This window comes from Calypte anna, chromosome 1 (genome assembly GCF_003957555.1).
Source record: "Calypte anna isolate BGI_N300 chromosome 1, bCalAnn1_v1.p, whole genome shotgun sequence".
NCBI lineage: Eukaryota > Metazoa > Chordata > Aves > Apodiformes > Trochilidae > Calypte > Calypte anna.
In genome coordinates, this window is record NC_044244.1 from 99,591,399 (window position 1) to 99,604,828 (window position 13,430).

A 13,430-nucleotide genomic window follows, 5' to 3' on the forward strand; every position below is an offset into this window, starting at 1 on the left:
GTCCTTTCTTTTCTACCTTGTTTTTGGCAATAGGAAGAGGGCATAATAATCAGAACAAAATAGCAACACAGAGACAGATAAAAACCTTAAGGAAAAGCAGGTGAAACCTGAAACTGAATGACTTTGAAGTCACCAATATGGGCATCTGTCTCCCAATACACAGTTAATTTGCCTTGTCTTCTTTTCAAACCACGTCATGTCTTTGGCCTACACTGAAGCTGAGCACTGTCTAGAGTTTATGTCTTCACAGCTCTCTGCCTTATTTTAGATGCCTTCAGGGTGATGTATGTACAGTTTTTTTCTTTCTTTTAATCTAAACATACAAAAGAATTGCTGACTTTTTATAGAAACAGCAGAGAAAATTCAGCTTGGAGCCTTTTATAAAGTTCAATATTCACCTTGAATATAATATTCTTTTTTAAAGGAAAATCTATCAGATCTTCAGCATTAAAATAATTTATAGTGTTCATTCCTCATGTAAACACACACAAATATTTAGGTGCATGTTAGACACCTTTGGTCAGATTCCCAAACTGGATAAACTGTTGTGTCATGTGAAATCAACAGAGCTAAGTGGATTTGCAACAGGTATGAGCTGGCCCTCTAAGTAGCATGTTATCAGGGCAAACATAGGACTAGAAGTGAAATAAAAAGCAAATGACAGTTGTTCTGATTCCAGATATTTGCTGCTCGCCAGCTGTTGTTACCTCCTTTTATATTATTAATATTCTGCAAACCCAAGGGTCAGAATTCCTTAATTTCTCATACGAGTAGGACATCTAATTAATGTACTATGAAGAGATATCATAAATGTTCATAGAAATTCAGAAAACATTAGGGTAGATATGCCAATATGGATCACAGGAGACTGATTTAAAGACATAGCAGAGATTTTTCTCAACACAATTCCAGCACATCGATTTAACAGAAATGTATTCATTCACAGAATGAAAAAGTTTCCAAAGTAATAAAGTCCATATGGTCTGTATAATGAAAATTGTGCATAATTCAGGAGGTGACCAGAGCCTTCTTTTAAAGTCAGCTTCTAAAACACATGGGCATACTGAGTATAAAGTTTGGGATAGGCAAGTCCTGAATGGTAGCAAGAACTAGGCATTTCTGATTTAATGAAATTTTAGATTCTGAAAAAGAAGAGTAGTTATTTACCTGGCATGTGGTTTCTTCTATCTTCTTTCCTTGCATCAAATGTATCCCACCACCAGTAAGATTATCTTCTGTGAATTATGACCAAAAAAGAAAGAAAAAGAAAAGAAAAAAAAAAAAAGAAAACTTGCTTTAAAATATCCTGGTTTAATTTATTCGGAGGAATATCACTTGAATTGCACTTGATGTTTGGAGCTGACATTTTGATTCTCTGAAGTTAATCTTATATCTTTAAAGTATGCATTTTATCTCAAGCTGCTTTGAAGTAGGACTACAGAACAAATTGGCAAACTGACTCACATAAAGAAAACTTGCTTGTGCTTAGTTATAAACTGTACTTAATCCTCAGTTTACTAACCCAAAACTGCACCATTTCCTCTTGCCCTACTAATTTACAGCAGAATATAGAACATTCATATAATAAATAAAGGCCCTGAGAAAAAAAATTATCTTTGCAATTGAGATCTGTTTATATTAGCTTAGATTAGAAATTGCTTTTAAAGGCTGAGTGTTGCCCCATCTTTTCCAAGAAATTAATGTTTTGGTTAGTCTGCTTTGAAAGGTCTATTCTTACTCCCACTCTTAAGGCAAAGCCTCCACAATTACACTAATGTAGAAAGGCTCTAGAAATTATGTTCCATCAACAGAGATATCAGAAACACTCAGCTATTTTATAGGAAAAAAACCCTAAAACCAAAAGAAAAATTATCTGCTAATCACAACTCAAAGTGCTATCTTATTTTTCCAAGGTTACTAGAAATCAGTAGGAATGTCTTGGTTTGGTATTTTTGAGTCATGTATCCTAACTTGGCCTCCCTGTTGCTGCTGAGGAATACTTTACAATATCAATAATTCTGGTTGCAAAAGGACAGCTAACCAAAAATACAGATTCACAAATGCTAACTCTCGGCAAGTGAGACTGCATTTTTTTGTCTACAGTCAACAGAAAAAGAAAGATTAATTCAGGGTATCATTCCAAGTGACTGAGATTCTTCAGCCATCTCATGAAAAAAAGTGTTTGAACATGACCATGATATTTCTATTTTAAAAGGTAAATAAGGCCCCAGTGCTCAAAATGCCCCTGATTATGTTGTAATTAAACAAGACTATAATGTGTGTAACGATGTAAAAAAAAATCCTAAATTCATGTGAGTGAAAAAATTAAAGGGTCACAAGTCAGTACTACTTTTTTTGTAAATTATTTTTAAAGCTAATTCCGAATATAGAGCCTTTTTTAGGATTCATATTTTTCCTCAAAGAAAATCTTCTGCAAATAAAAGCTGTTACAAAATAACAAAAATAATCCTTTAAATTTTGGAACTTGGATGTTGTTAAACTGAACCAAAACTCACGAATTACAGTCTGGGCATCTGACAAAAACATTGCAACATTTTTCATGTCCTAGTTCCCCCTTGAAACCATAGGTCAGCTGCATTGAAAGCCTCTTCAAACAATTTCCTTTATTTGCCATGTGCGTCATCGGAAAGAAAAAAGTGAGTCACAGAAAACTTTATTGCACAAGTTAGCCTTTGGAGGTATCTTTAAGACCTTCTATGATTATAGAACAGTGTCTTTCTTCTACAGGTTGCAATAAAACCAAAAGCTTTTCCAAAGAGTATGTCACATTCCAAAATCTAAGGTGACTGACCAGATTTTAAGATATCTCAAGCACCTGGAAATCTTCTTGAAGTCACTGGGGGCCAGGTATTCTGCAATCCAGTTGTCAATTTAGGTATGGAGCTAGCCAGTCTTCTAGAAGCAGCATAATTCATGTCAAGTAGTACTTATGCAACAGCACTTTGCTCATAACTGGGCTGTTCCTGGTCCCCAGGCTAATTTGTTTTCCTCTTCTGTAGGCATCCCTGCACACTGTGCCCCTGTGCTCTGTAAGGGTACTCTAAAATTTAAGTCTTGAACTGTTCAGTCCTCTTATACTCTCATCCAAAATAGCATTATTTGGCAGGTGTTTGCAGCTAAATCAAAAAGACTTGGGGCAATATATATGACCTTAGCCTGAAAGACTTCTTACAGTGACACTGTTTTTAATGTAATTTTTTTTTTTTCAAAATCAAATGAACAACAGCAAGCTTTAGTGGTACCTCCCAAACAATTATCTCTTTTGCTAGCCATTATAATATGCATTTGCAGTACTCTTAAACCAGCTCTCCAATCCACTGAAACGTGGAATAGGGTAGATGGGTTAAAAAACAAAAATAAAACATGCAAATGTGTATGTAAAGTGCAGTGTTCTTCTCCTCCTAGTCTGGTAATGGGTACCTATCACTTTACTGTGGAGTGGATTAGGAGCAGTGTAGAATTATGTCCATTGACTCTGAGAGGTCTTAGCTCTTTTCTCTTTGCCTCCCTAATGCTCTTTCATGGCAGCCTAAGGACTATGACTGGCATAGTCAACTTTTCCAACAATGATAGTTTTAGGTTGACAAGTCTGGTATTGGAAACTTGGATTTCAGCTTGAGAGCAACAACTGGTACCCCCACTATTATGCCTATGGTGCATATATATGTGTGTGTGTGTTTTTAATGCCTTAGAAAACTGGTTTTTTTAGAGGTTGTACACACAGCAGCAAGAAGGACCTAATCCAAAGGCTACCAGTGTCCATGGATGGCTTCTCATTGACTTCAGTGAGATTTGGATTAGGTGTGTGAATACAGCTTTGAAGGAAACAAAGTTGGCCACCACACGTGGGTTATCATATCTAACAGAAACTCATATTATGCAGTAGACTTGCAAAACTTTAAGGATCATTTCTGTTAAGAGAAAGGTTTGATCGATCTCTTCATGGGAAGTTGTTGCTGCCCCATTCCCTGGAAGTGTTCAAGCCCAGGTTGGACAAGCCCTTGAGCAACCTGGTCTAGTGGGAGGTGTTCCTGCCCATGCAGGGCCTTGGAACTACATCATCTTTAAGGTCCCTCCCAACCCAAACCATTCCATGATTCTATGGATAGTGATCAAACATCTTGATCAATAGCAATACATTGTAAATCTCCTTGCATTGGTTATTATCACTGTGTGAAGGGGGCTTCCCTTCAATTTTTTCAGCAGTAGGGGAAAGGGATATTTTTATTTAGCTGCCAGCTTTGCTTCCTGTTCTGTCCAGGCCTCTGGTCTGCAATTACACTGCTTGTCAGCTTTTAAAACATGCACTGCTTCTTTTGGATGCTTTGGCTATTTAAAAGAGTTAAATCTTGAGCATAAGAGACTGTGGAAGAAGGTTAAAAAAATTTTCCGTCTGTTTCTACCTCTGCACTAGCAACCTCCATGATAGTTTGAGGAATCGTTCAAAAATGCTTTTGGTTACAAATAACACTTGCTGGAGAGAAACGTCTGGTTTTTATTTCACCTTTCATGAAAATCTTTTTCCCTTGCAAGCCAACGAGACTCACTGAAGGTATCTTTTCCCCTCATCATTTAATCAGAAGAGCAGAGCTCCTCTGAATGTACCTGTCATCTCTTCTTCCTGGTTCCAGTTCCAAGAAAACAAATTTTCTCATACATGGACAAATACAACAGGTATTACATTGTCAGATCTACTTTCAAAGCATTCAAGTATTTATCTTCAAACAGTGAAGTGAATGAAATCCAGAGAGAAAGCTGATGCCTTGTCCTGTGCTTTCTTTGGCATATCCAAGTAACAGTGAAATTTCCTAACAGTGCATGATATCTGTACAGGAGATATTAAAAATTATGACAAAGGCCATCTTCCCCCTTTCTTGGCTTAGGTAGAAAACAAAACATGCAACCACTTTAATCTCATATATCTTGGCTTCTATTTCTGCTGAGTCTTATATCACTTGGTCTGATTAGGCAGCTGTAATAGATATACCTTGACTTTAAAAAGTACAAATATAAATTCTATTCCTGAAAGCAACATTAATCAGATTACCAAAGCATTTTGAATTTTACGAGTTCAATTTTTGTTTAAATAGATGACTGATAACTTTCTCAGTTATTCTAATTAATGTATACTGATCAACTCTTAAACAGTGTCACTACCAATTTCCCATATATTAGCTGCAAGGTTGTTTCAATAAAGTTGGTCAAAAAGGTTGAGAAAGAAAGTTGGACAAGAGTTGCCTACAAAATTTTGCCAACTCTCTTTTGCACCTGTCACATGAGTTTTTTTCCTGAGAAAACTTACTGTTTCCCCTGTTGGATATCTGAGACTGTGTAAAGTACAGAGAACATGGATTTTCTATAGCCTCATGTTACAGTTGGCAAGCCCTATACAACAGTGGGCTATATGGCCACTTACTGCAATGCAAGTTGTGTGGACTACAGACTGAAGTGGTCAGAGTGTGTTTTTAGCTTCCTAGTTTTAAGGAGAGCTTTATTTTAAGTAAATTAGGGCTTTTTATTTTTTGGATTTTTTTCTGGGTTTCTTTTTCCCTGTTGTAGACAAGATAAATTTCAAAAGGACCTGACAAATTTTTTAGCTAGATTCTTGGTGAAAAATGAGAAATTTTCCTACTTGCCCTTTAAAATACTTTGTGGAAATTGCAAAATCAGCTGAAATATCTTTAACAATTACCTTCAAGCTGACAGTGCCTTCTGATGTACAAATCATTTTCTGGCTTCCTGGCATCCTGCCAAAGTGTGCCATTCACCGTTTTCCTGTCTAAAGTAAAAGCACAGAGAGTAGTCACCTGAATTCATAGCAAACTTGTGAAATAACAGGAAAGTCTACAAAAATAGTGTCAGAATGTAAATCAAGCAAGCTTGCAGAAGACTGCAGCGTCTGCTCAAACACAGAAGTGAATTGATGATGATTTCACAACATAGAAAATGTGATGCACAGATGGTATTTATTGTGGGCAGACTTCAAGTTTTATCATCTTTTGCTGCTAATATCTCATTTAATACTGTTAAAACATGATCAGAATGCTTGTTATCTTAACCCTGGTTTTAAGACCTAGAAGCCCACAGAACATCTGTGCCTTTATTTTGCTTCTAGGAATTGTATAAATATTGTTTAATTTTACAGTTAACCAGCTAGTGTGTTAGCAAGAAATAGCATCAAAGATGCCCACATTTATGTCACACATGCTTCAAGGTTAGCACTGTCTCAGCTTGAATGGGAAAATCTAGGCTGGCTTTGAGAACAAGATGGCCATTCCCCTGTTTTCTCATTGAACTTCACAAGAAGTTATGCTTCATAGCATACTGATAGCTCTTAAGTTTCTGTACTTCCTGGGTCTGTTTCTTTTCAATATGAGTTTTCACTCTATGTCAGAAAATTTTCATTATGAAAACTCTTGTCAATTCTGCCAAGTGCTAGGGTTTTGTCACAGCCTGCATTCTTCAGACTAAATGATATGGTTCTGCATGAAGGTCTTCCCAGGGCAGGGCCACAGATGAAGTCTCAATATAGGGGAACTTTCACCTGTCTGAAACCTTGCATTATTACAGGCAGATACAATAGTATTTTTACTCAGAAAGGGCTAGATAAAAGCAGCTAAACCCAAATAACAGAGAATAAATAATGGAATGTTAACACAAAGCTCAGACAGAAAAAAGGAGAAAAAAGTAACTTTTACTTTTCAAGAAACTGATGATTTTTACCTCCTACGGTGGATTTACAGAACTGAACCCACTGAATCACAACTCTGGATAATAATATGCAGTGTTGAGATGGGTTGAAAAAAACCCCAACACTTAGTTTCTTCCTTGGTGAACTTGTTTGTGAAAGCTCAAACAAAGTAATTTATCATGGGAATGGGTGGGAACCTGAATTTGATTAGATTTAAGTTTTTTGTATATAAGTGAATAAAACAAGCACTGGGCATGTTAAACATTTTTCATGCTGTCCCATAATACATTCTTGATTTGGTTTCTATGTCTAACTGGGTTGTTTTCAGGTATCTACCTACAAATCTGTCTATGGAAAGCAGGGGTGGGTGGGGATGGGGGAAGGCGGGCAGAGAATGTATTGACAGCTTAACTGTGTTTTTTCCTTTCCTTTGCATTTGGTCCAACAGCTGGATAGCAAATCTGACTCTTAATTAAAGTTAGCTCTCTGAGATTAGCAAGTATACAGTAAATGATTTAAGCAGTTACTAACCAAATGCTTCATTTTCAGACATGGACTTCTGGATGGATCTAAAAGAATTAAAAGAATTTACCATTAGCTGAAAGTCAGAATGAAAAACAAAAGCACATTTAATCAAAAATGGATATTTTCAACCTAATTCTTCAAAGCGTGGCCCAGGGATTTAGCGGGGTAATTCCCACTGGCTTTAATTGGAGTTACTTGCTTTTTTCAACCACCCAACCATATACTCCCACATGCCCCTCAAAGCTTTGAAAGCTTCTGAGTTTTCTTTCTGTAAAAAAATATGTTAAAAAGTTCATGACTGATTCAGGGAGCCCACCAGGAAGAAAATAAGAGATACTTTTCTTTAGATGTGAACTGAAGTGTCCCAAAATTTCTAGGAACTGGTGTCTGAACACATTTATGTATTGAACCAAAGAGTTAAATATAAATATATCAGCCCCATGACCATGTGTGAAATGTTATTGACCAAACAGACTTTGAGCTTTTTGCACATTCATATCAAGGAATAGTCTTAACTCAAGGTTTCATCTGTGTTCAGTGGTTTATAGATGGCAAATTAAAGAATATACCAGTTTCAGAAAAAAAATCTTTGCATTAACATAGATTTGCCCTGTTAATTTTCTTCACTTTATCCATAAATCCTAATAGATAGTAACTCATAATTAGAGAGTGGAGCCAGAAGATAATATTAGATCTGTGACAATGATCAGCAGAGGGTTAAGAACACAAAAATTGAGATCCATCTCCCAACTTCAGGTTTATAGGTGCTGAAGGGTTTCCTGAGTAGGAGCATGCAATTGACTATCAGGTTTTTAAGAAACTGGTTCTTAACCAGCAGTTCTTTTTGAAACCACTTGGAAACACTTCCAGTGTTTCACAATTTAATTCTTACTGCCTAAACTAGTCATACTTCTGTTTGTTTTATTTCTGCTGCTTCATTTGGTGGTTCTTTGCTGCCTTGTAGAATAGCATGGTAATTTCTCATAGACTTTCTCCATATCTATAGAAACAGCCAATGTGAAAATTTCTGCATTATCACTGGGGGTATCTTGCCAGGATAGTGATGGCAGGATACTCACAATGAAATTATTTTCATTACTAAATCTTTCCATGTTGAGTGAAATTATTTTCACCCAGTTTACTCATTTTTTTATATTGATTAGTCCAATGACCTAGACGAGCCTTCTAAATTCTGATAATTCATTTATAATAGGCTTAGTTTTAGAATAAATTTGTTTTATTTGCATTGTAAGATTTGACACTATAGCTACAGACTGGGGCAGACTTAGTTCTGATCTAAGCAGGAGAATCCCAGACAGCTAGGAGAATGCATCATATTTGGTAGAGTTTAATAGGGCAAACCTTAGGTAGGGCCTATGCAGAAATTTGGGTTCCTTCAAAGTGCCAAAGAATAATAAGAAACCCATGAATGATAGAAATAAGAAACCCATGAATGATAGAGGTATATCCATATTTTAACTAATGCAATTCTGGGAGCATTTTCACAGGGCCCTGACTCATCAAAGCTCACTGAGATATCACAGCTCTGAGGGCACATATCCCCATGTTTGCAGTTGTTAAGTTATTAGTGCTTTTATCAGATTACTAGAAATAGATTCAAACCCTTACTTAAGACAAAGGAGCTCTTGATTTTCTTTGAAATATTTAACTGTTTTGAATTTTATCAGCAATAGAAATAGATAATGTTGATGTTCTGAATTTACCGGAGCCCCACCTAAAAATAAACTAGCCAAAACCCCAAAACATTTAGGGATTTTCATGTCTGTCACAGCCAGACAGAGAAGATCTGTCTATATCATTCCATTAGGCAGGATTTCAAATTTCATCTGCAGGGGATCACTTCAGTAATTCAATAGCCTTCAATCTGAAGCCCAAAAAGTATTTTCAAAATAAATACCTCTTATTTCTAAAATATATTAATTATGAGACCATATCATAGCATTGTGTTTTAACGAACAGATGCAAATAATTTTGCTGGCACAAATATACTGGATAAAATACAGTCTGACCTGTTTTCTCTGAATAATGTTGCAAAGTAATTTTTTACTTGGATTAAAACCAAACAAAAACTCTTCAGAAGATTATCAGGTCAATGGCACAAACATGCTATAAAATAGGTTACCACAGCAATCTTTCAGAAAAGCAGACATATGCTTAAACCAAGCTCAGATTAACTGCATTTGATTTTAGCTGTCCTGAATCTGATATTTTGGGGAGAAATCTTCATGGATATGAAAAAAACATGGCAAAAGAGCTTTGGTAATGCATTACAAGCTTGTAACCTTCTTCCAGCTGCAACATTAATACATGTACTCAATGATAATTAAAGCAACACTGGTAAACATTAATAAACCAGAAAAGGTGCAGACAGATGAAAGATACAGACAAATATAATGACAATATGTGGACCTTGAACTGGTCTCAACTTACTTTCTTTTTTTGGTCACTGTGTTCTCAAAGTCAGGCAATTCCTTTTAAAAAGATAGAGAAAAAAAGGTCTTTGAAAATCAAAATTTTTTAATCCATATATAATCTTTTCCTCACTGGAAAGACACTAAATGATGTACTTCTGATATGTGTTTTTAATATCTATTAACATTTCCAGCCTTTTCCAACAGCTAAAGGTGAGGAGGGGATGGTGCAACAGAGAATATATGAAGTGTTATGTCCTGATTTTAGGAGGCTTCAATATGCATGGCTTCCATAAACTGGACAATTGTAATAACACCACAGGAAAAAAAAAAAAAAAAAGACTCTGACCCCAAGGATGAATACTGTATTTCTTCCACAGCATGATTCTTTTAAATTTTAGGAGAATAAAACAACTACAGCTTACAATGCTCATGCACAGGACACAGAGGGATGCAGCCTGTGTAACCCCATTGCATAGAGAGGAACGTGCAAGAAAGAAGGAAACTCTGCAAGCAAAATTAAAAGTTGTGCAAGTTGGCCTGGAAAAGCTCTGAGGGGCACTGAATCAGAATCAAACACTGTCCTGGAGGCAAGATCACACAGTCCCTAGGGCACAGATAACATGCACCCTGACAAGATGTGGGAAGGAAAAGAAGAGTTATGTGGGTGTTCAAAGAGTGAACAAAAGGGTGCCTCACTCTGCAAGTGATGCCAAAACATCTCGCTGAATCTTTTCTGTCACAGTTACCCTGGGACTTGGAGTTAATTTTATCTTTAAGAAAACCTGAGGATGTCATGCTAGGAGAGAAGAGATCTCTGATCCCTATACTATTTTGATATTTCCTGAGACAGAATATCAAAGCACTATATCACTTTCATATCTATTTCTTCCAGCCTGGAAAGCAGAAACTGGGATAAAAATGTCCATGATGAATGCCACTTTAATCTGCTGTGCAGCAAGAGACATTAAGAAAAGCACTAAACATTCATTATTTTGTAAATATGGAAACTTCAGTGTATGGACCTGTTTCTCATATTCTTATGTTTAATTTATTATTTTTTTTTATAATACAGTCTATACCTGCATGGTTCTTGCAACAGTAATTAAAAAACATTTTCCAGATTGCACGATGAAAAGCCAAAGCATGCACTACATAAAATGATGTATTTATGTGCATAATTGAGTATTTTAGATATTTTTTTTCCCTTTGCTCTTGGTGAAACCCATCATTAATTTTTTAAAAACTTCTTTAGGGAGGGTGCATTAGGGAAGTAGTTTACTCCACGGAGGTTAAGTTAGCTGAGTGTAGGAGGTCCTGCTAGCACCTAGACATTCGTGAATACTAAGAATATGCAGTTTCCATAGAATTATTTTTTTTCTGTGTGTAGATTTGTTAACATATACAGTACGTAGATCAAAAAAGTATACAGAATCTATCGCCTACTTTGGAATACTGCAAGTAATGTAAGATAAATTTCTTTCTAAAAAGAAATTCAGCATTTTAGTCTTGGGATAATTTTTTTTTTATAGTTTTAAAGAAATTACTAGTGAGGTGCACATGCACACAGCAAAGTTGAAAAATGTTGGAAAACTTATTTATTTTTAGGCTCTTTCAAACTGATAGTGTCACTATCTTATTTTCTAAAAATCAAATATTTTATTTCAAAGAGGTTTTTTAAAATAAGCATTATGCATGGAGGTCAGAGACCAAAGAATGGTTCAAATTTGTGTGTGATTTAGGAAAATAAATTGGAGGCAAGGCCCTCTCCTAAGCCTCACTGTGGTCATGTCCTTGGAAAAACTATTAACTCTCATCTTCACATGCCAAACACCTGGTATGAAACATGAAATGTAGAGATGAAAATGTAATCGTTCACTCCACAGTTTGTAACCAGTGCTTCAATATCAGTCTCTTAAAACCAAGCAAAGGGTGCATGTAGGGGCATTATGCCATACTGATGTGAATTCACTGGATATAATGGGATGCATTGCCACAGTGACATGTGACAGTGGGTTTATGTGACCATTTTAAAATGGCACCTTTTATTTGATACACTTCTTTCTGCTTTGTCTGAATCCACAGGGTAAATTGGGATACAAGAATAAATGGTTCTCGTTTCCACTTTTTTTTTAATTAGCTTTTCAGCATTTGACTTCATTTTAAACAATATACAACTTTAATCTGAAGGTAAACATCAGGAAGTTTTTAAAGTATTATATCTTAGAATGCAAATTAAGTTTCATCTATAACCTCTCCTCTATGTTCTCCAAAGTTCATAATTATCTTGTTTATGGGAAAAAACTCTTTCCTTCCCTATGCCAAATATGAACAATATTTCTTAAAAACAAAATACACATGTGGAAACTCAGCATTATAACATTATTAATAAAGTCCTCTCCTCCCTGCTTTTATCTAATAACTCTGAATTAAAGATCTGAATTAATCCCTCTGCTGTTTACAAGCTGCCTGAAAAAGTTAGAGTACCCATGTCTGTAAAGACAGGAGTCTGTAAGACTTGCAAACAGGAAAATTATAATTTCAGATAGCTAGCCCTCTTCTGTCCCTCACTGGATTCAAATGCCAGTTGTAACACTGCAGATTAGAGCAGGTATCATGACCGATTGTGATTTTCCTGTCAATAACTTAGAAAGACTGATAAATTATGTGGCACTTTTTTGATATACAGGGTAGTCGATCATATCAAGGTCAGCAGTTGAAAAATATGTGGGAATCATGGCATTTGGTGATTGCAATCTGACAGGAAATATATGAAAATAGTTTTAACACTGAAGACTTTTCTTGAGAAGCTTAAGACAGATTGTGTGGTAGCAGACTGTAACACCAAGATACAAGTGCTAGAAATTCAGCTAAGGCAAAGAGCACCCATTTAATTCATTACTGTTGGCTACCAACTGCTCCTGAGGAAGATTCAAGTCAGCTTTGTTATGAATAAGGTTGAAAAAGCAATCTCAAAATCTATCTTTGTTCTTTCTGTCTGTGAATATTATTGAAGCCGAGCAACAAGCAAAATAATGAAAAAGTAAATAGGCCAATTTCCTGAGAGGATTAAAAACAAAAGCCAAGTGTATATAAGAGACACATGACAGTACCATATGCAGATACTAAACAGGCCTTTTAAGTTATTTGGAGGAAAACAGTGTACATGAAAGGGAGATCATTCTTCATCCAGTATGTGTCATTTGGACAGATATTTGCCCAGGATCAAAAAAATAATCATGGTTCAAAAAGGTAACCAAAGAGTATGTTCACTGAATTACATCCTGCACAACTTCAGTGGCCACAGCACCCTTTATTTCTCATGTCCCCAGAAGAATGTCACAGTCCAGCTGTGATTATGAATCACAGCAGACAAGATAACTGCAAGAGAACAACTACCTGGCTACAGTATAAGGAAAAGTTTCCTCTAGGACTTCTCCTCCCTTGTGGAGGTGGAAGAGGACCAGACCTTGAACACCTGCCCTGTTGATTTCCAAAGTTCTAAAGAAAAAAAGGAAGGAGCAAAGTCTTCTGAAGAGGAAATATGCCATGTCAGGCTGCTCCACCCTGAGGAGATTTAACAGTTCTATGGATCTGCATGGCCATGGTTCAGCCTCCCATTTAAACATACATTCACTCCGATACCTACTTAGCAGTGCACTTAAGAATGTGCATTACTGAATAATGATAGATGGCTGAATGGGGGCCTGAGGGAGCCAATAATGTTCTGAATTTATCATGCTATGGGGGCCGCCCTGCAG

General features: G+C 36.1%; 1 protein-coding gene across 1 annotated transcript in view; it reads right to left on the minus strand.

The window, feature by feature from the left end:
• LOC115599048 (putative uncharacterized protein ENSP00000383407) overlaps positions 1-13,430 on the minus strand; it is a 39,916-nt gene that overhangs the window by 10,061 nt on the left and 16,425 nt on the right. The window contains exons 3-6 of the mRNA XM_030458881.1: positions 9,689-9,729; positions 7,244-7,281; positions 5,714-5,800; positions 1,168-1,235 (exon numbers count right to left, since the gene is read on the minus strand). Of these exons, the coding sequence (XP_030314741.1) occupies positions 1,168-1,235; positions 5,714-5,800; positions 7,244-7,281; positions 9,689-9,729 (234 nt within the window). The remainder of the gene's footprint in view (positions 1-1,167; positions 1,236-5,713; positions 5,801-7,243; positions 7,282-9,688; positions 9,730-13,430) is intronic.